Source organism: Culex quinquefasciatus, chromosome 1 (genome assembly GCF_015732765.1).
Source record: "Culex quinquefasciatus strain JHB chromosome 1, VPISU_Cqui_1.0_pri_paternal, whole genome shotgun sequence".
Lineage (NCBI taxonomy): Eukaryota > Metazoa > Arthropoda > Insecta > Diptera > Culicidae > Culex > Culex quinquefasciatus.
The window spans coordinates 1,959,046-1,985,687 of record NC_051861.1 but is presented as its reverse complement, the minus strand read 5'-3'; the positions used below and the strand labels follow the sequence as shown (position 1 = coordinate 1,985,687).

At 37.9% G+C, this 26,642-nt stretch overlaps 1 protein-coding gene across 1 annotated transcript; it reads right to left on the bottom strand.

Moving 5' to 3' along the window:
- Nucleotides 1-7,020: 7,020 nt before the first annotated feature.
- Nucleotides 7,021-26,200, bottom strand: LOC6032100 (la-related protein 1). The gene is given in 10 exon segments (XM_038248185.1): nt 7,021-8,963; nt 9,226-9,583; nt 9,649-11,108; nt 11,110-11,230; nt 11,233-11,789; nt 14,227-15,182; nt 15,249-15,334; nt 15,405-15,663; nt 19,959-20,896; nt 25,127-26,200. Coding segments are annotated over 9 exon segments (4,869 nt in total). The 5' UTR covers nt 20,703-20,896; nt 25,127-26,200; the 3' UTR covers nt 7,021-8,635.
- Between the last annotated feature and the right edge of the window lie 442 nt (nt 26,201-26,642).

Below are 26,642 nucleotides of genomic sequence, written 5' to 3'. Positions count from 1 at the left end.
CGGACACTCGATTTTGCTTATGAATCGCCCAAATTTGGACTGAAATTTGCTTGAATTTAAGAAAATCAAAACCATAAATTTCTGCTTTGCCTTCCCAGTACATGAAATATTTCAGTGAAATGTTTCGCGTTTTTGGTAAACTTATAATTTTATTTTATTTAATTGTTTTGGCATTTACTACAGCGATATGTGATAAATTGGAAATGTAGAAATCTCATCAGGATGTAGCATAAACAGTCAGTTTTAAGAGAATTCATGCAAAATATGTCTTTTCTAACAATTTTTCATCAGAATTTTAAAATTAAAATGACTTGTTGTGCTTTGAATCCCGGACACTGATAAAAGCTGATTCGAAATCCGGACACTTTTGCTTCGAATTCCGGACCGTCGATTTTGCTTATGAATCGCACAAATTTGGACTGAAATGTTAGTGAATGGCATTTTTTAGTTCTTAAATAAGCTGTTAACATTAAAACAATCGATATTTTATATAAAATTGCTAGAATTTAACAAAATTAACAGAAGTACTCTGCTTTGCCTTCCCGGTGCATGAAATATTTCAGTGAAATGTTTCACGTTTTTGGTAAACTTATTATTTAATTTTATTATTTAATTTAGAACACAGTTTTGACATTCATAATGCGAACTTTTATCCAAATAATTGATAAAACAAGATGAGGTGTCCGGGTTTCGCAGCGTCCGGTAATTCGAATCTTGGCGATATTTAAATAAATATCGTGGTGATTATTGCATTCGATCGTAATATTACGATCGTAATTTCTCGACTCACGATCGAGATTTCTCGATAGTAAGATTACGACTTACCATCGACAAATCTCGATCTACCATCGACAAATTACGACTTACCATCGAGAAATTACGATCGTAATTTTACTGTTGAGAAATCTCGATCGTTGATCGAGAAATTACGATCGAAATTTGTAATAGCATTTTTTTGAAAAAAATATTGAAGATTCCAATAATTTCAAAAAAAAATGAATTTAATAAAAATTTAACTAATTTCATGTTAAAAAAAATTCATATTAAAAAATTACAAAATTTTAAAAAAGCAAAAACTTTAAAAATTTCAAAAATTTCAAAAATTTCAAAAATTTCAAAAATTTCAAGAAATTAAAAAAAATCAAAATTTTCAAAAATTTCAAAAATTTCAAAAAATTAAAAGAAAATCAAAAAATTAAAAAAATTCAAAAAAATTTAAGATTTCAAAAAACTTCAAAATTTTAAAAAAGGATTTAAAAATTTTAGAAAAGTCAAAAAAAATATAAAAGTTTCAAAAAAATTAAAAAATTAAACAAAAATTTAAAATTAAACAAAAATTAAATTTTCAAATTTTTTAAAAATTTTAAATTCTTAAAAAAATTAAACTTTTTAATTTTTTTTTGAAATTTTTGAATCTTTTTAAGTTTTTAATTTTTTTAAAATTTTTGAATTTTTTAAAATTTTTGAATTTTTTGAAATTTTTAATGTTTTGAAATTTTTAAATTTTTTCAAATTTTTGATTTTTTTCAAATTTTTAAAATTTTTAAAATTTTTCAAATTTTTCAAATTTTTCAATTTTTTCAAATTTTTCAAATTTTTTCAGATTTTTCAAATTTTTCAAATTTTTAAAAATTTTAACATTTTTAAAATTTTTAAAATTTTAGAAATTTTTGAAGTTTTTGACATTTTTGCATACTTGAAATTTTTAAAACACACATCGAGATTTTCTCGATCGTCAGTCGTAATTTGTCGATGGTAGGTCGAGAAATTACGATCGAATGATCTCAATCTACTATCGACAAATTACGACTTACCATCGACAAATTACGACTTACCATCGACAAATTACGATCGTAATATTACGATCGAGAAATCTCGATCGTGAGTCGAGAAATTACGATCGTAATATTACGATCGAATGCAATAATCACCACGTATATTTTTTGCCATAAGGGTGTTCTACGCCGTGTTAGGGTGGTCCGAAAAGTGGCTATTTTCGTCGATTTTCACAAAAACCACTTTTTTCAAAAATCATGGCTTCGCTCCATTTAACCGTTTTTTGGTGTCTTGGACGCAAATGATAGGTGATAAGTTTGGATATTAAGGAAAAATAGTTTGAGGACCAAAAAATCTAGCCAAATATTTGAAAAAGTCATATGAAAACTTAAAATGCCGTTTTGTCGGTGTCGGTCTGGACCAAAGAGCCTATGTCTGAAAATATTTTGAACGGATTCCTCGGAAAATTTTACGCCACAATATAAAAATAGTTTTTATGGTTTGATTATCTCAAACATTCGATAACCGAGTCTGGACTGTACGACAGAACAGTCCCTAAACGAGCAGTGCCGATGCCAAACAACGGCAAAACGGCTCAGCCAAGTGACATTAATTATGGACTCATCATCGCGGTCATCTAAAACCGGCCATTCATCGTTCGAGGAAAATCTCTCACGTTCCTCACAGGACAGAGAAATGACGAATTGCATTGCACACACAATGCAATGCAATGAATATTTACAGGACCAATAGGTTTGCTCATGGGAACATGACCAACAGATGCGTTTTGTGAATTTGGTCCTGTTTTGGGGTTGAAGCTGAATTTAGAATACAAATATTTCGCAATTTAAAGTTATTGGAAGCTAAAGCTACAAATATTAATCAAAACAACATTTAAGCCCGTTAATAGCAATGAGCGTTTCCTACGATATTCTTTTATAGATATCGCAGCAAGCGTTGAAAATTGAAACGACGATTATGGCCTGCTTGGATCGTTATGAATATCATTCCCCCCATTCCCTTTCTTTTAAGAGCGCACTTGCTATATTCCGCCTCCTTTGATTACCCAAATGTGTGCTGCTGGTAACGACGTGTCAATTATCTCTTCCGAAGAGAAAAAAGGGGGTGAATCTGTACTGAGCGTTTTGATAATTTTGAATAAATATTTACTTACCGCCATTTTTGAGTGATATTCATATTTTTATAAACATTTGCTAAAAAAAAAAAGCAGGGAATTTCTCATTTTTCATTTCCTATTGTGAAAATTTCATGCTTGCTTATTTATCCATTCTATCATGCTGATTTTTCTTCTTCCCCAGAACAAATGGTTTTAAATTAAAATTCAAGCAAGAATGGTTTATTTCACGTTTATATACACATTTTATGATTAAAAAAGAAGACGCAAGTCTTACCAGTTAACACAATCTATTAATTTAACGCTACCGTAAACATTGAAGACATTTTTAAAAACTATTTAATCTAACATCTCGAATCGGTACAAAATTTGAGGTTTTTTTTCGGAGCAGACATTTAAAACAAAAACTAAGACGAAAGACATGGAAAAGACGCAGTTTTCAAAACAGATAACTTTTTACGCATGGAATCATTCGAATGTGGTGGACCTTATTAAGTGAAGCTGCCAAACTGTACGAATTTCCGTGGATGGCAATGTTTGGCGTCGGGTGTCGAAGCGTCGCAATAGAAATTCCAGGCGTTAGTGGTGGCAGACTTTTAAATTGTTTAATCAAAAGACATTTCAGAGACAAAAGACAGAATTTCAGAAATAGGCTTTTCAAAATATGATAATGATCACATTCAACCAATATGCCTTAATGGCGGTTCGTTCTGTGCTGGTTATACGAATGGAACAAGTCGGCTCTTGCTAAACTATACGAATATCCGTGGATGGGTGGGATGGGTCTTTCTTCCGTAGTAGAAACTACTCTGGTTGGGTCCAGTTAAGAAAAGGGATGGCCAAAATTTGGTTAAGAAATTATGTTAGTCAAAACAAAAAGAGACAAGTTCCAGTCCAAACAGAGCTACCGCAGAGATTTGGTTGAGAAAATTATTTTAGAATGAAACAAAACTAACAAGACGCATACCTATGGTTTAAACTCAACATTCGAATGATTCCAGTTACACGTTTGAAAAAAAAAATCCTAAAAATCACAAATAAGCTACTTGAAAATCATTATCTTAAATTTAAGAACATCCAAAACGACAGCCTGCAAAAAAGTTTATAAAACTAAAAAAAAACTCGAACAAAACAAGATTTAAAAACACGTTATTTTCTGTCAAAATTTAAATCAAAATATTAACACTTAAATTGTTTAATTCAGAAATCCCGAAAATCTAAAATTCTGAAATTAAAAAAATCTTCTGCCTAAGATACCCAAATTCAAAAATTTACGAATTTAAAAAATTCAAACCTTTAGGGTGTGTTCTCATAACTCCTGAATTCACGTCGTTGAATTTACGTTACCGGTTCATCTGTAGACGTTAATAGTTTTTCACCAATTCACGCATGTTTTTCATGCAAAATCGTTGTCAACATGCTTGCTTACTTTGAAAAAGATATTTGAAGTTGTTTTTGAAAGTATTTTCCCGGAAAATATTGAAAATTTCCACCTCAAACTTTCCAGGTGGAAGAACCGTTTCAGGTCTAAAAACGTCTTTTACTTGAATTGACGTCGTGACGTAAATGATTTAACGTCGGACGTAAATTGCATACAAGTCTCCATTATGGAAGACGCAAATATAGTTTGCCATAAAAAAATCGAGTTTACCGACTTAAGCGTAATTTTTCATATCAAATCATCTGCAAATGTAGATAAGTTGAAATCAACAAGTAGGCGAGAATTGTGATTTTCATATAAAATCAATATAGCATGGGTGCCCAACCATTGGATAAGCGGGCCGGATAATTTTATTTTTAATAAAAATAAACAAATTAACATGTGTTTGGCTGGATTCAGGAAATTTAACAAATGTTTTACTGCAATGCAAATTGGTATACTGAAAAAACTATGTTCGAGTGGATTTTCTGTTAACAAAAGAGAATATTTTCACAAAATTTTAAAATATAGATCATCGGTAAATGAAACATAGTAATTTTGAAAAATATGTGCGTAACTTTGGCCGTCCTAGGGGTAAATTTTGAAAGCTGTTTCAGATACGTTTTTGTCTATAATTTGGCGCGTATGCATTGATTAAATATATAAATAAATGCCTTTTAAAATTCAAAATGCATGTCTCAGAACTCATAACTACCGAAATGCTAAAAATGAAAATATATTCATCAATTATTTGACTTAGCTCTATGCAATGGTGCAATCAAATACATATTTGAAAATGGAACTGACTTTACTCTGAACCTATGCTTCATCATAAAAACACAATCATTTATACTGAAACTTTTTGAAAATAACAAAATAATTTGAAAATCAACTGAAAAAGGTGTTCGCATAACAAAAATGCTTTTTATGAAAAAAAAAAACTCATTGATGGGTAAATTAATGTTGGCCCCGGTCTAACCTAGAGTTCCTTAATACTAACTAGCATCAGTTTGGCATAAATCACCCCATCAATCAAAACTTACACTTGAATTATAAATCTTTGTTAGTCAATGTTGCCTTGTTTGAAGAACTAACGGAACATTCATTGTTATGGAAAATCTAAACGCAAATTGAGCAGTCGGAATACCACCCTAAACACCCGAATCAGTTAAATTGTCAATGTTTATTTTTGACTTTAAAAATATTAGGCATTTTCAAAATTTATTCCAGAGTTTCGTCGTTTTCAAAAGTTAAGCATTTACAGAAAATGTGCGATCACTGCCATCTGGTGGAGTTTTCCGTTTTAAAAAACGTTAGCGGTTTACTTTTTCCGAAGACACAAACCAATCGGTTCGACGTTAATTCAATGACGTCTTTTGCGAATTTACGTTAATTCTGGAGTTATGAGAACACACCCTTAGGGTTGTTAGCTTCCGAAATTCTAAAAATCGTAAAGAATTTGATGATTTATTATTATTATTTTTCCTTTGATTAATTAATTATTCAATTATTTAATTATTTAATTATTTAATTATTTAATTATTTACTATTTAACTATTGAATCATTGAATTATTGAATTATTGAATTATTGAATTATTGAATTATTGAATTATTGAATTATTGAATTATTGAATTATTGAATTATTGAATTATTGAATTGTTTAATTGTTTAATTATTTCATTTTTTAATTTTGTAATTATTTAATTATTTAATTATTTAATTTTTTAATTTTGTAATTATTTAATTATTTAATTATTTAATTATTTAATTATTTAATTATTTAATTATTTAAGTATTTAATTATTTAAGTATTTAATTATTTAATTATTTAATTATTCAATTATTTAATTATTTAATTATTTAATTATTTAACTATTTAATTATTTAATTATTTAATTATTTAATTATTTAATTATTTAATTATTTAATTATTTATTTATTTAATTATTTAATTATTTAATTATTTAATCATTTAATTATTTAATTATTTAATTATTTTATTATTTAATTATTTAATTATTTAAATTAATTTTAAATTCTTCAAGTATAAAATATTTTTATTACAGAATTCATAATTCTTTAATTTTTTTTATTTCATAAATTCCTTGATTCAAGTATTAGAAATAAAAAAAAATTTGTAGATCATTTTAGATTAAAAAAATATCAAGAATTTATTTTTGTAATTTTAATATAAAATTCATTAATTTTTCACCCCACTAACATTAAATGATTGGGCGTAAAGTTAAAAAATTTCAAAAAAGAATAAGACTTCCACGAAATAACCCAACGCGATCCACCCCCCTAAAACCTGCTCGACCGATTTCGAGATTATGCCCTTCCCAAAGATTACTCTACTTTAAAAAAAAGAACACGCGATTTTTTTTTTGCTTTTTTGTGTGTTTTCCTTATTTTATTAAATTACTTTAAACTGTTTTTTTTTTGTTTGTTGTAGTTTCACTTGCATAAGTTTGTTAATATTTACATTTTATAGGATTTGTTTGCCTTTCTCTCAATTCACAAATAATTACAGTATGACTATAATTTTTTATGTACGTTTTAAATATTTTTTAAACTTTTTTTTTCTCGACTTTTTTTGCTGATTTTTTGATCAATTATACTTCTTTTTTTTCTGTTTGCTTTGTTTTATGTTTTTGCTTGACGCGCAATTTTCCCCATTTCGTTTTTTATTTTGCATGCTCTCCATAATTAGTATAAATCTGCATTTATTTTTGCTTACGCTTGATTTTATTTACTCTTTATTTTTTGCGCCCCATTCACACAAGTCCGCAGCAAACGGTCTCTCGCGTAAAAGGGTGCGCGAAATTAAAGTAAAGGAAGGAAGAAAAACAATAATCGGTAATTAAAATTAGTTAACTTACAAAGAGAAAGAAAAAAAAATCTTATTGGTTCGCTACATGTTTAAGCGCTATCAAACCGCTATAGTTCCTCTAACCGATATGGTTACCGAAATTTTTCGAAAACAAAGAGTTTTTTGTTTTCTAATAATTATAGTTCCGTCTTGCGCTTGTGGAAGAAGAAAACAAAACTTAAGGCGATTATCGTGTTTTTTTTTTTTGTGTGTAAGTTCGTGTGTATGTGAAGGAAGATTTCCGTACTGGGTTTGCTTCGTAGGGGAGAGGCGGGGTAACTTAAACCCAACTCATGACTGTTTTTGTGTTTTGTTTTTAAAGGATTTTTTTAAATCACTGGAGAGATCCACTCGTGTTTTCATTATTTTTTCTCTCTCTTTCTTTATCACTCTAGCTATTTTTAGTCGTTTTTTTTTATCTTTTTGTTTATGTTTGTGTCTGTTTGCTTGCACTGCGCGGTGTGTGTTTGTTAAGAGTTCTACCATTTTACTTCTAGCTTTGTATTATATTTTTTACGCTTAACCACGATACAATGTACGATTAAAATGAACTCTTTGTGTCTGTATGTTTGTGTTTGTGTGTGAGTGAGAAGGGCGATTTGGTGCATTTTAGGAGTGATTCAACCGAAAAACGTAAGCACATTTTCAAAACATAAAGCAACATCTAAACCTTGGTTTCGTTATATTACTCTGTTATTATTATTTCTGTTCTTTTCTCTGCTTAGCTCATGTGGGTTTGCGGGTGTCTGTATGTGTATGTGTTTATGTCTATCTTCCCTCTCTCTCTTTCCTTCCTAAACTCTCCCCTCCCGCAGCAAAAAAAACAAAGCGCTCTCTCTTTTAGTCTACTTTCGTCTCTTCTAATCCTAATCCAGAGAACCAGAGATGGCAGTTAATAAGTCGCTCTCTCGCTTTCTCCTTCGCACTCTCTCTTTTACAAATGTGAAAAATTTTGTCCTAAAAAAAGTAGTCGGTAAATAATTCAGTAAATTTTTAACTCCACATTGAGAAAATAAAGTTCAAATTTCAACTCGATCGCGAACGATTATTTTTTAGATTCAGATTCGTTTCACCTGAAAAACGAAATCAAAGGCGGAAGGAAAGCAGAAAAAACTATTTGTAATCATTCAGTGTCAATATCCGCGGAAAGTTTCTACACAGTGAAAAAAAAACGATTAATTTCAAGTCCTCTAAAATATATATAAAGAGCAGAAAAAATATATGCGCACGCTCGCTCGTGGTTCGACGCGGTCGACGACAATCTTTTGATGTTTCTTTTAGTTTTTTTTTTGCAGCGCGCGCGAGTGTCAAAAAAACATTTGAAACTTTGCACAATTCAGAATGGTTCTTTTCGTTCAACTTTCCTTCAACGGAAGTGAAGCTGCAATTTTTGATTTATACCCACACTTTTTTGCTGTTGTCGTTGCTTTCGTTTACGTCGTCGACTGCTTCTCACTCGTGGTCGCGGCGGTTGATGAAGACGCCGATGAGGTCGTCGCTTCCGGAACCTTTGAACTGCTGCTGCCGCTGCTGCTGGTGGTGTTTTGCTTCTGCTGCTGCTGCTTGCCTGGTCCCGACGGTCGGTTCAGCGTGAATCGTTCGTTGCCTTGGACGCGCACCACCTTGTTGCCAGTGGAACCGCTTCGGGGACGGCCACCGGCCGCACGGGCCGGACCGTCGCCGAAGGAACCTGTCCGCAGGCGGCCGCTTCCCGACGGGCGGTTCGTCACGTCCACGGTGCGGTTGCCGGCAGAGTCGCACCTGTTGAAGGGTGTTGTTTGTTTAAGAATACTTCTACTTCACGCATAAAGTGCGCCAATTGTGATGGGAACAACACAGCGAATTTTCGAGACTTTAGTGTAATAGATTTACTGAAAGATAAATTCGCTGTTCGATTCCCAATGCAGTTCGCAGACTTGTCGCACCATTATTGTGAAATTGCAGTTCCGAGAGCCGTGGCCAAATTTTCACTCAGCCGTTGTACCAATTTTCAGACAAAACTCGAGACCCCCCAGCCACTCACCTCTTGCGCCCGTACGCATAATGCTGGGAATATCCTCCACCTCCAGACGAGTGCCCACCACCCTGCTGTCCACCGTGATGTCCCGCGTGCCGCTTGGCGCCACCCTGGCCCGACGGCCCAGCCACCACGGTGACGCCTTCGCTTTCTGACACGCTGCGCGGCCGTCGCTTCGAGGGTGACGACTTTAAGTTTCCGACGCCCTCGAGCATTTCGTTGATCTGCGGCTCCAGCACGCGGAAGTCCTCGATCGACTTGAACTTGTCCAGGTGCTCCTTGAGCTTGGGATCGACGGCCAGCTTCGGGGCGTTCTTGTAGTACTTGAGGAAGGCCCAGAACTTTTCCAGACCGTACAGTTGACCTGAATGGGAGGGGATGAGAGGGTTAGGGCGTGAACAGAACTAGAAAGAATCTCGCGTAACTTACCGCTTTCGTAGTCGCGGATCGTTTCCTGCTGGAAGTCCTCGTACAGCTGGGGTCGGTACTTTTTCTCCAGACCGTACGAGTAGAACCGGAACAGACACTCGAGACCGTAGCGGAAGCCTTCGGCGGCGTCTTCGATCGCGACCTGGCGGAACTCTTGGTACATGGTTTTGTTGAAGTTTTCGCGCAGGAAGAAGGACCAGAACCGGAACAGGGTGTTCATCTCCTGGGACTGACCGGAGCCCATTCGTTTGCGTTCCTTGAGGCATCGGCTGTGGTACTTGTGGTAAACCTGTTGGGTGAATCCGTTCTCCTTGAGCAGTGAGTGCGACGGGTGTTGGAACGTGGGCAAACTCTGCGGCAGTGATCCGTAGCTGGAGGCCGTGGGGGATGTTCCGGTGGAGCTGCTTATGCTGGTGGTGCGTGGTCGATGCTCGACGGCGTCCATCACCCAACCGACGTGACTCTCCACTGGTGGGTTGTTCAAATGCCTCGTTTTGCGCTTTCGCGGCGTGATCGGATCAACGAATTCGTCCTTGTTGACCGCGAAGAAGCGCGCCTTGTGTCGATGGGCGGCGCAGGCCGTGCTATCGTTCAGGAAGCTGCTGTCGTGGTTCTCGACGAAGGTCGGCGGTGGAGGTGGTGGTGGTGCCTCCTGCGATACCTTCGACGGTTTCGGGATGATCTTGTCAAACTCTTCCTGCGAGATCAGCTGAACGGTTTTGTAGTTGCTTCCTCCACGGCGGCAGTTGATAGTGAGCAGATCTTCCTCATAGTTGTGCAGTCCGTCGTTGATGATCTGCTCCAGGTCCTGGGTGATTTTGGTGCGCGTCGTAAAGTCTCCGGTTCGGTCGTACCCATCGTGCTTCGGTGCTTTGCTGCGAACTTGCAGCGGATCGGCCAGTTTGAGCGGGGTCTTTTCGGCGGCACCGCGTGGACCAGCAAATCTCACCTGCGTCACAATCAGCAGCTTGTTAATCTCGTGATCCGACAGTTCGTAGTCGGATTCGTCATCGTCGTCGGACCAGTTGTCCGTAAAGTGGTTCACACGACCACCCCCTCGCGGGATGTCAAGTTCTTCGTCAAACTGGAAATCTAACTCCTCCCGTTCCTCCGTGCCCGGATTCTGGGATGGTCGTGTGACTCCGGCGGCGGCGGTCGTTCCTCCAGCGGCCGATGTCGAGGCTGCTGTTGCTGAGGCGCCCGCTGCTGCGGCCGAAGCCTGATCCTGTGGTGGAGTCTTTTCCTTCTTGGAGACCTGCTTCGACTGTTGCTGCTGCTGCTGAGACTTTGCGCCATCCTTCTTGGATTGCTGTTTCGATTGCTGCTGCGACTGTTGTTGCTGGTCGTCCTTCTGGTGAGGTTGCGCCGATCGTGAGCGCCTCTTGACCTCCTTCCACAGGTCGGCTTCGTCGGTGACTTCGGTGGGAGCGTCACCTTTACAGAGTTAGATTTCCCGGCGGCGTTTTTGGAATCTGTGCGACATTTTCCTTCTCATCCGCCGGCTGTTGTTGCTGTTGTTGAGTACCGCTCACTGCTGTTGGTTGCGCAGTGGCCACGTTCCCTGCGGATTGTTTCCGCACTCAAAGGTGGGCACAAATTCCGGTACGTTCGGGTTGAGGTTTTCCACTTCGACGGCCATGGCTACGGGCGCCTTGTTGATGAGGGTGGCAGGTGTTAGTTGTGCGGGTGCGGCTGTGGCAGTTGCGGCTGGCGTGCGAAAACTGCGTGGCATCGGCGGAGGGGGAATACTCGACAGAATCTTGGAAGCAACGGGTAGGACCGGTGGTTTGGTCTCTGTGGTTGGTGCTGGTGCTGCCGCTGGCTGAGGTTCTGCCACGGGGAACGGAACCGGGGCCACCGTTGGCGGTGCGACCACGTTCGATTGGTAGTGATTGTTGCCGACGTCCGCCGGGTCGATGGGCCACTTGGTCGGTTCGTTGATGGTGCGCACCTTGTAGTCGTCGACGAGTTCCAGCTTGTCCGATTCCTGAATTGCGGTGATGATGATGGTCAGGTCTGCGGTGAGGGCTTGCACGCGGTGGAACGACGCGATCAAAGTGACCGGCAGGAATCCTTCGGGGTCCATTTTTCGACGTAGGTAAAAGTCTCGGTTCAGGTTCTCTTCGCTGAAGTAGTACTCACTGTTGAAAATGTAAAAATTGCAAATATCAAATCCATTCTTGTTTTAAAGTAGTGTTACGGAGCTGATGAAAAACGCGTTGTTACATTGTGTGTTCAAATTTGTCTTTTTTTATTTTTGTCAATTTTATTGATTTGGAAATTTATTAAATGTTGGTAATTTTGTAAATCTTGATATTTTTTTTGTCATTTCTGTAATTAATTTTAATTTTGGCATTTTAGCTATTTTTGGTATTCTATGCACTAGCGTGCACAGGGTGGGGCAACATGGGGCAACTGCCCCACCATCCTCAGAAATTTGTTCTAAATTTGGTCAGGGGGTGTCCACAAATGACGTATTTTTCAAAACGTCCATATTATTGCCCCACCTTCCTCAAAGAGCTGGGCAAGCTACTGATTCTATGTCATTTTGTCAATTTTGGTAAATTTCATCGGTTTTGTCAATTTGTCAAAAATATGTGTTTGTTAATTTTGTTAACATTTTAAATATTGATTTTTTTTTAATTTTGTAAACTTTTGCATTTTGTTGATTTTGTCAATTTGTAAATTTTGTAATTTTTTCAAAGTTGATTATTTTATTAATTTGAAATTCTTTTTTCGTTTTTGTATTTTTTTCAACTTAGTGATTTTTGTCGTTAAGCTTTGTTTATTTTGTTAATTTTGCTAATTTTGCCAATTTTGCCAATTTTGCCAATTTTGCCAATTTTGCCAATTTTGCCAATTTTGCCAATTTTGCCAATTTTGCCAATTTTGCCAATTTTGCCAATTTTGCCAATTTTGCCAATTTTGCCAATTTTGCCAATTTTGCCAATTTTGCCAATTTGCCAATTTTGCCAATTTTGCCAATTTTGCCAATTTTGCCAATTTTGCCAATTTTGCCAATTTTGCCAATTTTGCCAATTTTGCCAATTTTGCCAATTTTGCCAATTTTGCCAATTTTGCCAATTTTGCCAATTTTGCCAATTTTGCCAATTTTGCCAATTTTGCCAATTTTGCCAATTTTGCCAATTTGCCAATTTGCCAATTTTGCCAATTTTGCCAATTTTGCCAATTTTGCCAATTTTGCCAATTTTGCCAATTTGCCAATTTTGCCAATTTTGCCAATTTGCCAATTTTGCCAATTTTGCCAATTTTGCCAATTTTGCCAATTTTGCCAATTTTGCCAATTTTGCCAATTTTGCCAATTTTGCCAATTTTGCCAATTTTGCCAATTTTGCCAATTTTGCCAATTTTGCCAATTTTGCCAATTTTGCCAATTTTGCCAATTTTGCCAATTTTGCCAATTTTGCCAATTTTGCCAATTTTGCCAATTTTGCCAATTTTGCCAATTTTGCCAATTTTGCCAATTTTGCCAAATTTGCCAATTTTGCCAATTTTGCCAATTTTGCCAATTTTGCCAATTTTGCCAATTTTGCCAATTTTGCCAATTTTGCCAATTTTGCCAATTTTGTTAATTTTGTTAATTTTGTTAATTTTGTTAATTTTGTTAATTTTGTTAATTTTGTTAATTTTGTTAATTTTGTTAATTTTGTTAATTTTGTTAATTTTGTTAATTTTGTTAATTTTGTTAATTTTGTTAATTTTGTTAATTTTGTTAATTTTGTTAATTTTGTTAATTTTGTTAATTTTGTTAATTTTGTTAATTTTGTTAATTTTGTTAATTTTGTTAATTTTGTTAATTTTGTTAATTTTGTTAATTTTGTTGATTTGGTTAATTTTGTTAATTTTGTTAATTTTGTTAATTTTGTTAATTTTGTTAATTTTGTTAATTTTGTTAATTTTGTTAATTTTGTTAATTTTGTTAATTTTGTTAATTTTGTTATTTTTTTTATTTTTGTTAATTTTGTTAATTTTGTTAATTTTGTTAATTTTGTTAATTTTGTTAATTTTGTTAATTTTGTTAATTTTGTTAATTTTGTTAATTTTGTTAATTTTGTTAATTTTGTTAATTTTGTTAATTTTGTTAATTTTGTTAATTTTGTTAATTTTGTTAATTTTGTTAATTTTGTTAATTTTGTTAATTTTGTTAATTTTGTTAATTTTGTTAATTTTGTTAATTTTGTTAATTTTGTTAATTTTGTTAATTTTTATCATTTTGAGCAGTTATGTTAAATTTGTCAATCGGTTAATTTTTATCATTTTGAGCAGTTATGGTAAATTTGTCAATCGGTTAATTTTGTCAATTTTGTTAAGTTTTGGCTTTTTCGTCAATTTTGTGATTTTTTTTTTTCAAATGTAATGTAATTTTTTTAGTATTATCTTTTTAAGCAATTTTGTCAGTTTTGATAATTTTGACAAGTTTGTAAATTTTGTTTTTTTTTGGCAATTTAAACAATTTTGTCACTGTCAATTTTGTTCATTTTGTAAATTTTTATCAGTTTTGGAAAAAAATATATGGAATCGCAAGATTCTTCCAGCTCCGTTACCGCCTCTACTTACATTTGCTTCTTGATGCACTCCTTAATGCTCATCTGGTCCATCCCGATCAGCGGCGCTCCGTTGTAGTAGAACGTGCTCAGGTACGGCATCATGAACGCGGTCTGTTCCTTGCCGATGACACTTCCGTTGAAGTCCTGCCCAAAGTCGGCTCCACCGTTGGTCAACGGAGCTCCGGCACCAGCACCAGCGGACGCACCATGTGGCACTCCCCGGTCACCGTGTCGAAGTCCCCCCGGAATGTGGCCACCCCGCGTCGAGGGAGGTCCTCGTCGGATTGGTCCACCACGGGACAATCTTCCGCCACGGCCACCGCGGTACGACGGCGGAGGTCCACCGCCACGACTCGTCCGAATCCGTCCGGAACGTGGCGGAGGAGGTCGCTCCTGGTGCCAGCCGGCATCGCGGCCACCACCGTCACGACCACCAGCTCCGCCTCCACCAGTCTCGCGTTCCTCGTAATCATCGTACCGACGCCGCCGAGGAGTACGCTCACGACGTGCTCTCGGCTTTGGCAGGTCAATCGGCAGCGGAACCCACTTGGGACGTGGTCCCTTGCGGCCGTTGGCACCGTTGCTGTTGTTGAGGTCACCCGAGTCGGCACTCTTGGGCCGGTTTGCGTCGGCTTCTTCCGAGGCAGACAGCTGCTTGACAGGAACTTGTTGCTGGGTTTGGGCCGCTTCGGCCACTTCTGGTGTAGCTACCACAGGGGCATTTGCGGCCACACTGGGTGCGGCTGCCGCTTCACTGGGAGCCGGAGCTTGCTGACGCTTGGCGGCATCCTGTTGCTCTGCCGGGGCAGCCGATTGCGTGGCAGGAGCCACGGCCGCGGCCACTACCGTTGCCACGGATGGTTCAACCTGGGCAGATGCTGAAGCTGGTTGCTTTTTCGGTTCGACACCGGACTTTTGCCGCCCGTCCAGCGTCGGCCAGTCGGAACTGCTCGCCAAATCATTTGACTGGGGGGAAAAGACACCACAAAGTTAGAATGATCGGTATGGAAATGAAACACTAAACTTGTCTACCTTTTGACTAGGTCTCTTCTTGTCCTTGGGCTGCGCAGCAGGTTTAACCTGTTCCACCGTGGCCTTGGTTGGAGGTCCAGCTTTAGCTAAAAAAACGAAAAACGAAAAAACTCATCAGAAATTCAAATTCAATGCTTCTTCAAGAAACCAACTCACCTTGCTGTTGGGCCTTGTTGTTGTTGTTGTTGCTGGACTGCTGCTGCTTCGGCTGGAGGACTCGCTTTTCCGAGGGTTTTGGAGCGGGTGCGGCGGCCACGGCAGCTGCTTGGGACGTCGTGGATGGTGCGACGGCAGCGGCGGCAACAACGGCGGGAGGGGTTCCCGAGGCGACGGCTGCTGCCGCCGTCGCGGGGTCAGACTTGGAGGGGCGCGTGTCGGCGGACGGGATCGGGGCCGGTTCGACCGTGGGGGTAACCTGTTTTGGGCCAGGAAGGAGAATTCATTTAAAGGTTAGCTTTTGAAGAGGGGTCCACATAAACCATTTATAGTTAATTTTGCAACTATTTTTGGCAAATTTACACATTTTTTTTTTTTTTTTGTTCATGATGCCTGATTTTATTGCGAAAAATTTGATTTGTTTAATACCAATCCAAAACTGTTCATTAAGGTAACATTGGGATCGAGAAACTTTAAACAAATTTAGTTTATAACCAGGAAGTTCCTTCATCAAAATAGAATCACTTAGCACTCCCAGGATTGATAAATATTAGCTTTTTTTTTTTTCAATGAACGACCAACCAAAACCATTCAGAAAAGTTTCTTGCTTGAAAATTCATGCTCAATCAAAATCAAATTCATCGAATCATATTTTCTGTTAACTTTACAACGTAGGCCTGGCCGCTTTGATGTGTGTGATGTAGAGGTGGCCAAACTCGCTCATAAAAATGAGCGGCTCTTTTGAACGGCTCTTTCGCTTTTTGCCTTCCTCACCTCACTGAGGCAAGGCTATAAAATCACTCGAAAAATGAAATTCTTAAATACGACTCCTAGATATACCTTAGATATACCGACGTATACCTATCGACTCAGAATCAAATTCTGAACAAATGTCTGTGGGGATGTGTGTAGACATGATTTTTTTTCCACACGATTATCTCAGAACTGGCTGAACCGATTTTGGCCAGATCCGCCTTATTCTGTTCGTTTTGGGGTCCCCTAAGACCCTATTAAATTTTATTCTGTTTAATGAAGTACTTTTAAAGTTATGCCAAGAAAAAGTTTTTTTGTAGCTGCAAAAAAGGGTGATTTTTGCATAACCTCAAAAGCCGGATCTTTTTGCTTACGCGCGAGAGTCGCGCAGCATGCGTAGGGATTTTGGTCCACGCGGGGGATTGGCAGCCACACCCCCTTGCATGCGTATCGCCCGGTTGCCACATTTCTTAAGCAGTGTCTGCGTCTATTCTGGAAAAAATCTGTATTGATTATGTTGCTGAATCATTTTGTCTCGACAAAGATTTACACGAACTTTTTAATTTTTTTTATAACCCATGAGACTTTTCTCCTTTATTTTGGAGAGTTGGTAAAAAAAATTGAAAATTGCTGTTCAAGTAAAATCAATAATTATAAAAAATATGAAAAAAAAATTAAAAAAAAACTCTTAAACTAATTTGTAAATACAACATGAATGCGAGGAAGGCACCAACCACCTTAAGGTGGATTAAGTAATGTTTTTTTTTTTTGCGAGGGTGGTCCAGCCGCACATCGTTGATGTTGAAACCTCTAAACTGGGCCCTCGTCCTGTCACGTCCGTCAGTAGTCTTGTCGTACATTACAACTAGAATCAGATCTGCCAATGAATTAGTACACTTCGACCAAATAAACATTGACGCTGTATGGATCTGACTCAAGAATAAATGCACAGTTGTGTGTTATTCATAAGTCCAACTTATTCAATTATTCATTTAAGTCCAAATATTCATTTGCTAACTACTTTGGAATGAAAATCTAAATTTTAATCTAAAATCCTCTAAACTTAATGTTCAAAACTAAACGTTCCTTTGACTGTTGTAGTTCTACTTCTATCAAAAAACAATAAAAATTTGTAAACTGATATACAAATAGGATAGAAATCGCGATTTGAAAAAAAAATGACCATTTACGTCAAAAGATCCGTAGTTCCTCGATTCGCAACAATGGTCAATACAACCATAACCCGCAAACCGTTAGTTCAACAGATCAACGAATTTTGTCCGATATCATTACATTATTGATTGATCGAGACTCTATGGACAATTTGACATAAAAGAATGCCTAGTATCCTACATCTATCAAAGTTTATTGACAGCTTTACTCTAACTTAACAATTGCAACTAAATTTATCATCAAATAGATTTGGAAAAGATACAGATTTATTTTAAATTCTAGTGCTAAGCAACAAATCTATTGTACTATCCTAAAGTCCCACCTAAATCCCACATTGTGATAGTGAAAAAGTCACAGAAGCAGCGGTGTCTTGTGCAATTGTGATATTTTCACTATCGGAGAACTACCTAGTTCACGAAGACAGCTTATCGGTCAACGCTTAAGCCCTGGGGCTGCGACAAAGCGAGTTCTCGTAGCATGAAATGGTGTCCATAGTGCTTATAAAAAACAATGTATACCCAAATCACAGACCAAATTTTAACTAATGCACTAGGATCAAATCATGCCCCTTGACTTTACAAGGCCCAGGGCTTTTGAACGGCTCTTTCGCTTTAAAAAAAAATACTGGAAAAGCTATTCTAAAGGATGGTGCGATTTTTTATGTGTTTTTATTGGACTTTCATAAAGAAACCGAAATCGACGTAACACCTTATAATGTGGCCCTCTAAACCATGCGGTTTCGGTAAATTATTTGAAAAAATAAAAGCGAAAACATTTCCAAACCATAGGTCTTGGCGATCTTTAAGTCAAGATTTCTAATCGAACCTAAGCGAACGATTTGTTGGATATTTCAAGAAAGTTGCTATTAATATTACAAAATTGCGTTGATTTCTAAACAATGATTAAACAAATCTAGAGCTTTTTTTATTGTGTTTCACGAAGTTTGAATAAGAACCGCAGCTCTGTTTTTGTGAACCGTGGTTCGCTCGCTTTTTTTCTCTTAGCGGCTCGCTCTTTTTTGCCCACCTCTAGTGTGATGTGTCAATGAATTTTAAAAAGCAATAATATACTGCAAATGTTAACAACAATAAGAAGAATGTTAGGTGTTAATTAAACTAAGAAATTCGATTATCCGAAGGTTTGTACGGGACTTCGAATAATCGTATTTTTTTTAATTTTGATCAAATTCGAGTTCGGCGACCTCATTTTAGTCAAAATTTGAATATTTGTTTGTCTTTTAAATTGAAAAACGCATTTTTTTCCAATATTTTATTACCGTCATTTTGGCCGCCAACCTGGATTTAAATTTTTTTTTTATAATTTTTGGAGTTTTTTTGGTCATACTCAAGCATAAAAAAATAAGACAATGAATTAAAAACCCCGTGATTCGATTATCCGAAGTGAAATTTTTCTGAGACCTTCGGATAATCGAATTTTAGCAAAATTTTGAGTTTTTAATTACAAATCGTACATCTATTTAAACGAGGCTCTGCCGAGTTGTATAGGTACGACGAGTGCTGAAAAAGTCGAGTTTTGGTCAACTCAAAAAATGTAACAGTGTTGAAAAGCAATACTTTTCGATACAAGTAGTGAAAGTTGATCTTTTCAGCAATCAAATTAGTGCTATAATAAAGTTTTTAGCACTGTAAATTTTTGATGATGATAAGTAGGCCATTTCGTAACTATAGAATGGTAGGAAAATTATGTGTACCACAAAATTTAAATTCAACGCATTTCAATAATCACTAAAAACGCAATTTTCCCGACCCACATCTGCGCGCTGACCTCCAAGAGAGATGAACCGTGCGGGACAAATCACCAAGAAAATGAAGAAGTCTCAGTCAGTGGAACAACAACAAGGTTATCAAGCCACGACAACGGCCCGGCAAGCGCGCGAGGATTCGTTGCGCAACTCTTAGCGATTTGCTTCACACACATGTGGCTCGAAGCGACTTGACTGTTGCCAACAAGGCACTAATTAAGATTAGTTTGAACAGCCTGCAGGCCACACCAGGAGCCTAGAATGAGCGCCGCCTTCGAAATCGCGCAATCGCGTGTGGGCAACTTATTCAAGTGCAGCAGCAGAAGGCAGCACACAAACATTTCGTTATCGATACAACATCTTTGATGTGATTCGGATTGGATTTGCCACACAGAACTTCAGCACTTTTGAACTTGAAATCTAAAAGATGCTCACCACTCGAAGAAACTCGACTCATCGCGCCAACGTCAAGGTCCAAACTGATCGAACCCGGACCGGACGCAGCGCGCAGATCAACTTTTTCCGCTTGTCCAAATCTCAACAAGACGACGACCACGTCACCATCGCGCCGTCACCTTGAAATTGAACGACGTCGAAAAATCTGACAAAAAACCACGTGGTTAGACTCCCCACGGTTGTCGTCGTCGTCGAATCATCACTTATTTTTTCGTTTCATTTCATTCGTTTCCCTTCTTTGCGTGTGTGTTCGCTCTTTCTCGTCCAGCCAACGAACGAACGAACGCGGCGGACTCGACATGTGTGTTTACAAAATCCCACACTGCAAAACACACACACACACACACATACTCGCTCAACAAGAAGCGACTTAAGGCTAAGCCATGTGGTGCGAACCGTTTCTTCCTTACCTTCCAGGCGTTCACTTTGGGCAGCGGTGCTTCGACAAACTTCTTAGGCGCTTCCTTGTCCGAACCGTCTTCGCTGCTGACCTTGGCCGACGTGCTCATCTCCCCTTGGGAGTCCTTCTCGGCGGCGGCCACGTTCGCATCCTTGTCCGCTGCTGCTCCGGCAGCCGGTCCCGCCGCAGCAGCACCTCCGCCGCGACCTCGCTTTCTCTCGCCGGATTTTCTCTTGCCACCGGATTCCTTCTTCGGCGCAGCCGGACCTTCCGGACCGCCGACAGCGGCTACATCCTTCGGGGGACCACCCTTTCCGGAACGCCGTGATGGCTTCGATGCCGCCGGAGGTTGTGCCTTCTCGGCTGCCGCGGCCGCCTTCTGCCGTGAACGGCGGTCCCGTTTGCTGTGCGACACTACCGGAACGAAACTCCCGTCGTCCTCGATGTCTTCCGCCGGAGTAGCAGCAGCAGCAGCAACCGCAGCTGTGGCAGTCTCTTTCACGGCCTCTTTATCCGGCGCGGTCTTTGAGGGACCAGCCTCGGCAGCCGTCGTGGCCACCGGCGCGGCCACAGCCGGTGCCTTCTCCGTGCGAATGTTTTCCTTGTTGTTGTCGTTCTGCTGCTGCTGCTGCTTCAGGTTCTGCTCCTTGATGTTCAGCAGGACATTCGCGTAGGATGAACTTGAACTGTTGTTGTTGTTGTTATTGTTGTTGTTGCTAGCGCCAGTTTCGCCTGATGAAACGTGTGTAGCCATTTTTGCGTGTTTATTTCCTTTTTTTTCCTCTACCGTTTGCTTGGCTTTGCTCGGAATCTACGGCGATTCTACCTCGGAGGAGCACGGATGGTCCGTCCCCGATGGGAGGTTTCAGCCGCCGTCCTTTTTTTTCCTCGCAACACCGTAGTAGTAGACGATTCTTGTGTGCCCCGAGAACCAGCGCAGATCGAAACCTGTGCCAAGGAGAAAAAGTGAAAAAAGAGAGATTTAATGTTGATGGTTCGGTAAACTGGATAAAGCTGAGTATTAAAACAATTTTTTGAAAATTTGAAACTACGGCCATGGTTTCAAATAATATTTCAGTTGAAAAGACATCTAGAGTTTTTTTTAATGATTTCAAATTGAAGTTTTCAGAAAAAAAAAATGTTTATTAGGCCGATGCAAATATTTTTTAAATTTTGCGTCCCTCGGCTCTGGCCGAGGTCGAGGGGGAGCCAAAAAAAATAAAAATATATAACTATCGATATAACAAGCCGTAGTTTCTACATTTGCATGGAAAAAGTGTTATAAAATGCATTTTACACTAGTTCAGTTCAGTTGAAAACAAAAATTTTCAAAAATTCAAAAGATTTATAAATCAACCCAAACATACTAAAAATTATTCTTAACGCAGGAGAATACATTTCAAATTGATTTCAGCTGATTGCAGTGCAATTTCCATTGAAATTTTGATTTTTTTTGAAAAGTAATATTTTTGCTCTCTGATTTTTCGGACTAACTTCGAAGGAAGAGACAAAAACTTTAAATATTTTTTTGCAATTCCGCTGTAAAACTGTCAACTTTTCCTGTCCTTCTGAAGAAATGAAACGGCCTACTTTTTCCTACCAAAAATAACAGAATCGAATAGCAACACTTTTCAAAATAAATGCTGAAAAGTTCTACTTTTCAGCACTGAAATGAGTGCTGAAAAGTTGAACTTTTCAGCACTTGTTTCGAAAAGTAACACTTTTCAACATTTTTTTTTATTTAAACGATTTATTGACAAAATACAAGAAAATTTGACTTAAAATTTCACTCAATGGGTGTTTTTCGGAATTGCAAAAAAAATTGTATGGAACTCGCTGCAAAACTTGTTTTTTTCAGCACTCGTCATATTTATCCAACTCGGTGAACCTCGTTAGATAAATGTACGACTCGTGCTGAAAAAATCCTCTTTTTGCAACTTGTTGCATAAACTACTAGTACCAGCCTTATAGAGACTTAACACTTTCGTTCATTCGTCTCTTCAAGGTGGATAGTGGGAGAGGGAAGTTTACAAAGTTAAAAATCACTTGTCTGGCTATATATCAAGACTTTCTTTCATGCCTTTTCATATTTAGCAAATTTAGTTAAATATTTCAAATATTTAGATAGAAGAGAAAATATGTTGATGCCTTTTGATTTTTCGGGCCAGTTTTGAAAGTTGTTCAAAACTATGTATTGTTATTGAAAAGATCAGAAAATTTCACAATAGTTTATTTCTTTTTTCAAAGTTCAATAGAAAAAATTGTAGGAAATGTTCTCAGTATATCAAACATTTTTTCAGGGGTGCTTTCTTTCAAAAAGTATTTTTAAATGCCAAAATTAAAATAACTTTTTTTGTCATAGGAAATGCACGGACAAAGTTTCATTCAAATAAAAAAAATACAAAGAATCAAATTGTAAAAACGTAAAGAAACACTCAAATATTTTAAAATATTTTACTGAAAAAAGCGTAACATCGTTTCTAAAAAGTATCAACACTTTTGGGAGACTGTTTTAAACAACAGGTAGAAGGAATTATCTGAAAAAATGCATGACAATGGTAGAAGTCGTTATCTTTGGGGTTGATTGGTCTCCTTCATGATTGGTCTAAAAAATCGGGGGGCAAAACAACTATTTTTTCCATAAACAAAAAAAAATTATTTTTTGTAAGTCTAATCAACTGAAAACGATTCAAAATGCATTTTTCTGCATTACAGAACATATGCCTTCCTCACCTCAATGAGGAAAGGCTATAAAATCACTCGAAAAATGAACTTCTTTATTCGACCTCTTAGACCCACCTTCACGTATACCTATCGACTCAGAATCAAATTCTGAGCAAATGTCTGTGCGTGTGTATGTCTGTAAGTCCGTGCACCGAAAAATATGCACACGATTATCTCCGGACTGGCTGAACCGATTTGGACCGTTTTGGTCTCATTCGATCCGTCTTGGCCGTCCGTCCCACAAGACCCTAGTTAATATTATGAAGTTTAGAAAAGTAATTCAAAAGTTATGCTAAAAAAACGATTTGACTAGAGTTTGAAATATTGTAAAAAGGGTGGTTTTCGTCATGCTATATATTGTTAGAAAGACATTTGAAAGACCTTTCTAACGCGTTCAAAAGATTGAAGATCTGACAACCCGATCAAAAGTTATGAGCACTTAAGAGTTATTTATACACTTTTTTGAGGCCGGATCTCAAATATTTTGATGAAAAAGTTGTCCGGATCTACCATGCGATCCATCGTTGAATAGATAATCAAAAGACCTTTCCAACAAGCCCAAAAGACTGAAGATTTGACAACTCTATCAAAAGTTATGAGTACTTTAGTGTTTTTAATAAACTTTTTTTGAGGCCGGATCTCAGATATTTTTATAGAATAATTGTTATTTATACACTTTTTTGAGGCTGTGTGGTGTATTCACTTTATGAATGCGAGGAAGGCACCAACCACCTAAAGGTGGATTAAGTAACGTTTAATTTTACAAAATCCACGTTTCTCGCTATATCAAAACCAGATTCATATTCGGATGCTCTGGAAGGTGACCTACAACTTGGACAACTTTATTTTTTTTCCATACAACCATATACCACCCAAATGTAGCATGTTTGGACTGGTTAAAAAATATTTTGAATGTTTATGAATTTACGATGCACACCGCAAAAAACACAGTTTTTCTCGATAGTATTTTTTTCCTCAATGCTTAGATTACTGAACACTAGACAGGTGTGTAATAGTAATTTATGCAACAAGTTGTAAAAAGAGGATTTTTTCAGCACGAGTCGTACATTTATCCAACGAGGTTCACCGAGTTGGATAAATACGAAGAGTGCTGAAAAAAAACAAGTTTTGCAACGAGTTCCATACAACATTTTTTGCAATTTCGAAAAACACCCATTGAGTGAAATTTTAAGTCGAATTTTCATGTATTTTGTCAATAAATCGTTTAAATCAAAAAAATGTTGAAAAGTATTACTTTTCGAAACAAGTGCTGAAAAGTTCAACTTTTCAGCACCCATTTCAGTGCTGAAAAGTAGAACTTTTCAGCATTTATTTTGAAAAGTGTTGCTATTCGATTCTGTTATTTTTGGTACAGAAAAGTAGGCTATTTCGTCGTTCAAGAATGACAGGAAAAGTAAGTAGTTTCACGACGGAATTGCAAAAAGCATTTTAGAACACTTTTTTTATACAAATGCTAAAATCATGGCTTCGAATTTGAAACCCCCTGACTGTGGCCAGAGTCGAGGGACATTAACTTCAAACAAAATTTGCAACAGCCCAATGAACATTTCGAGGACGTGCAAATGCAAAATTTAAAGCATTGTTGAAGTTGATGGTTCGTAAAATATAACAAGAATCGGTAAAAACGGTCAACTTTTCAAAAGGCGCTTGGACTCATTGAAAACTATTTTTTTTTGTCAATTCTTTTTATGGAACTATTGTATTTTAAAATGTAAAGAGACACCGTGTAAATTAAACTTTGAGCTAGAGTGGGAGTTGCAGTATTGAAATTTGCTAATTTATTTTGGATCAAAACCTGATGTATGTAAGGGAACAGCATCTAATTTCAACGCGCCACTAATGTTGGCAGGTCAGAACTTTGACATTCAATTAAAGCTAATTAAAAGCGTTTTCAACTGAAATCGAGTGATAAATAGCTCAATAAGAAGTGAGCAAGCAAGTTTCTATCAAAAGTTTTGCAAAATGTGAAGAAAATCAACAAATTGGATGGAGTTAGGAGCGAGAGCTTAACCTGCCAAACAAGATTGATCTTAAATGTTGGTCAATGACAAAAAAGGACATCATAAAAAGTCTAGGAAAAAAATACAAAAATCATCGAAAGTTGAAAAACAAAGTGTCTCATTAATGACTACCTTGCCTTCTTAAATGATGTTACAGAAAGGCTTCTTTTCTTCAAACACCTTTTTTTGGTTTACGAAACATGTTTACATAGTGCACGCGTGTTTGCAAACAAACAATGCAACCTATGCATTTTATGAATGTAAACATTCATTTACGTAAACAGGTTGCATTTTTTTGTTTACAAATAGCTTTATGTCCTGCTGGTATTGAATGAACCTGTTTTTGTGCAGCAAAGTGCACTACCGTTATTATCCTTTGCACCTCTAACGGTAAATAAAAACAAGGGTACTGCTTATTTTGGGAATCACTCACCTGGCAGGCTTTCTCGTTCTCTCTTGCTCACGTTCTCTCTTTCTCTCTCTATATCCGTCAATCTACTCTCCCTTGCGGACTAGCGAATAAAAACAAAACGCAAAACGCAAGAAGAAGAGTGGAAAGGGGGAGGTGAATGGGTGTGAGTATGAATGAGGGTGTGTGTGTTTGTGAATGTGTTGAATTCAGCAGGCCAGGAGGTGGCCAGTTCCGGCGCTGGCCATGGTCCCTCGCCGTGGGGTTGTTGTCGCTGCTGTTTCGGTCGCTTTTCAACGTTCTTTTTGGCTGGAACTAAACTTTTTTTTTCTTTTGATTCTGGTTGTTTTTTTTCGCTTCCTTTCAAGGAATCAGCAAATTTGACTGCTTTTGGCGATCACGAATTTAGACTTTTTCTTCTATTTGTTTGCACACAGACACACAATTACACACAAACGCGATGCTCTTTTTTCCACACACACGGTCACGGTCGCCGCTCTCCCCTACGATGGCGAGCAGCAGAATCCTGATGACATAATAATCTTGCACCTCAGCAGACCGCGGGCGAGACACCACACGAAACTCCACGAACCAAATGGGTCTTCTTTTGCTGCTTCTTTTTTTACGTCGGTCGATCGGAACAGGCCCCCAACACAGCAGGCTGTGGGTGACACACACACGCACGCACGTACGCACTCACGCACGCAAGCGGATATTCCGTTTTCCTTCCACCAGAAAACCAATCTTCGCCCGACGATGAATCCACAAATCCTTCAGAAATTCTTCTTCTGTCAGAGGCAGACAGAAGCAGCAAAACGGTTCTCCGATCGAAGCAGGCCCCCAGACAACGAGGAGAGGGTTGGCTGGCAGCGCAGCAAGAAAAAAAAACTTTGACCACCGCTGGCGCGGCCACCCGGCACCGATTCCGGTCAACTTTAACGCACACCGACGCACCACGTTACGCCCGACCCGATGGACAGCACCGTTCCGCGAGGCCGTGGCCAATTTCCGACGATTTAGCAAAATAAATATTTGGACGGTCCAAAACCACGTTTTGTTGCCCGAGAGCCGAAATGTTAAAGAAAGAATGACGTTTAAAAATGACAGTTGACAGAAGGAAGAAGAGGAAGAAAAAGAGGAAAACAAAGAAGAAGAAGACGTGGGATGCACAGGTAGCGTGGACCAAGGCGTTTAAATACTACTAGGTAAAACGGAAAAGCGTCATTCACAAATGACGCAGCTTTTTGGGATTTTGACCCACCTCCTTCCCTTCCGTCCTATGAAGTAGCATTTTCCCGATACAAAATAAAATCATTTTACATGGATTATCACAAATCCTCAGAACCGCCCCCATACCCCGCTTCCTACTATGTTGCTACGTCATGTGTGGATGATGCCTTGAGTTATGGACACTTTGAAATGGTATCGGCATTTCATGTCCCCAACCAAACATTTCTGGAGTTTCAAAATCTTTCAAAACAATAGAGTTATCTAAGCCCAAGCTCACGCACACTAGCACCCCATTTGTTTTGCTGACGGG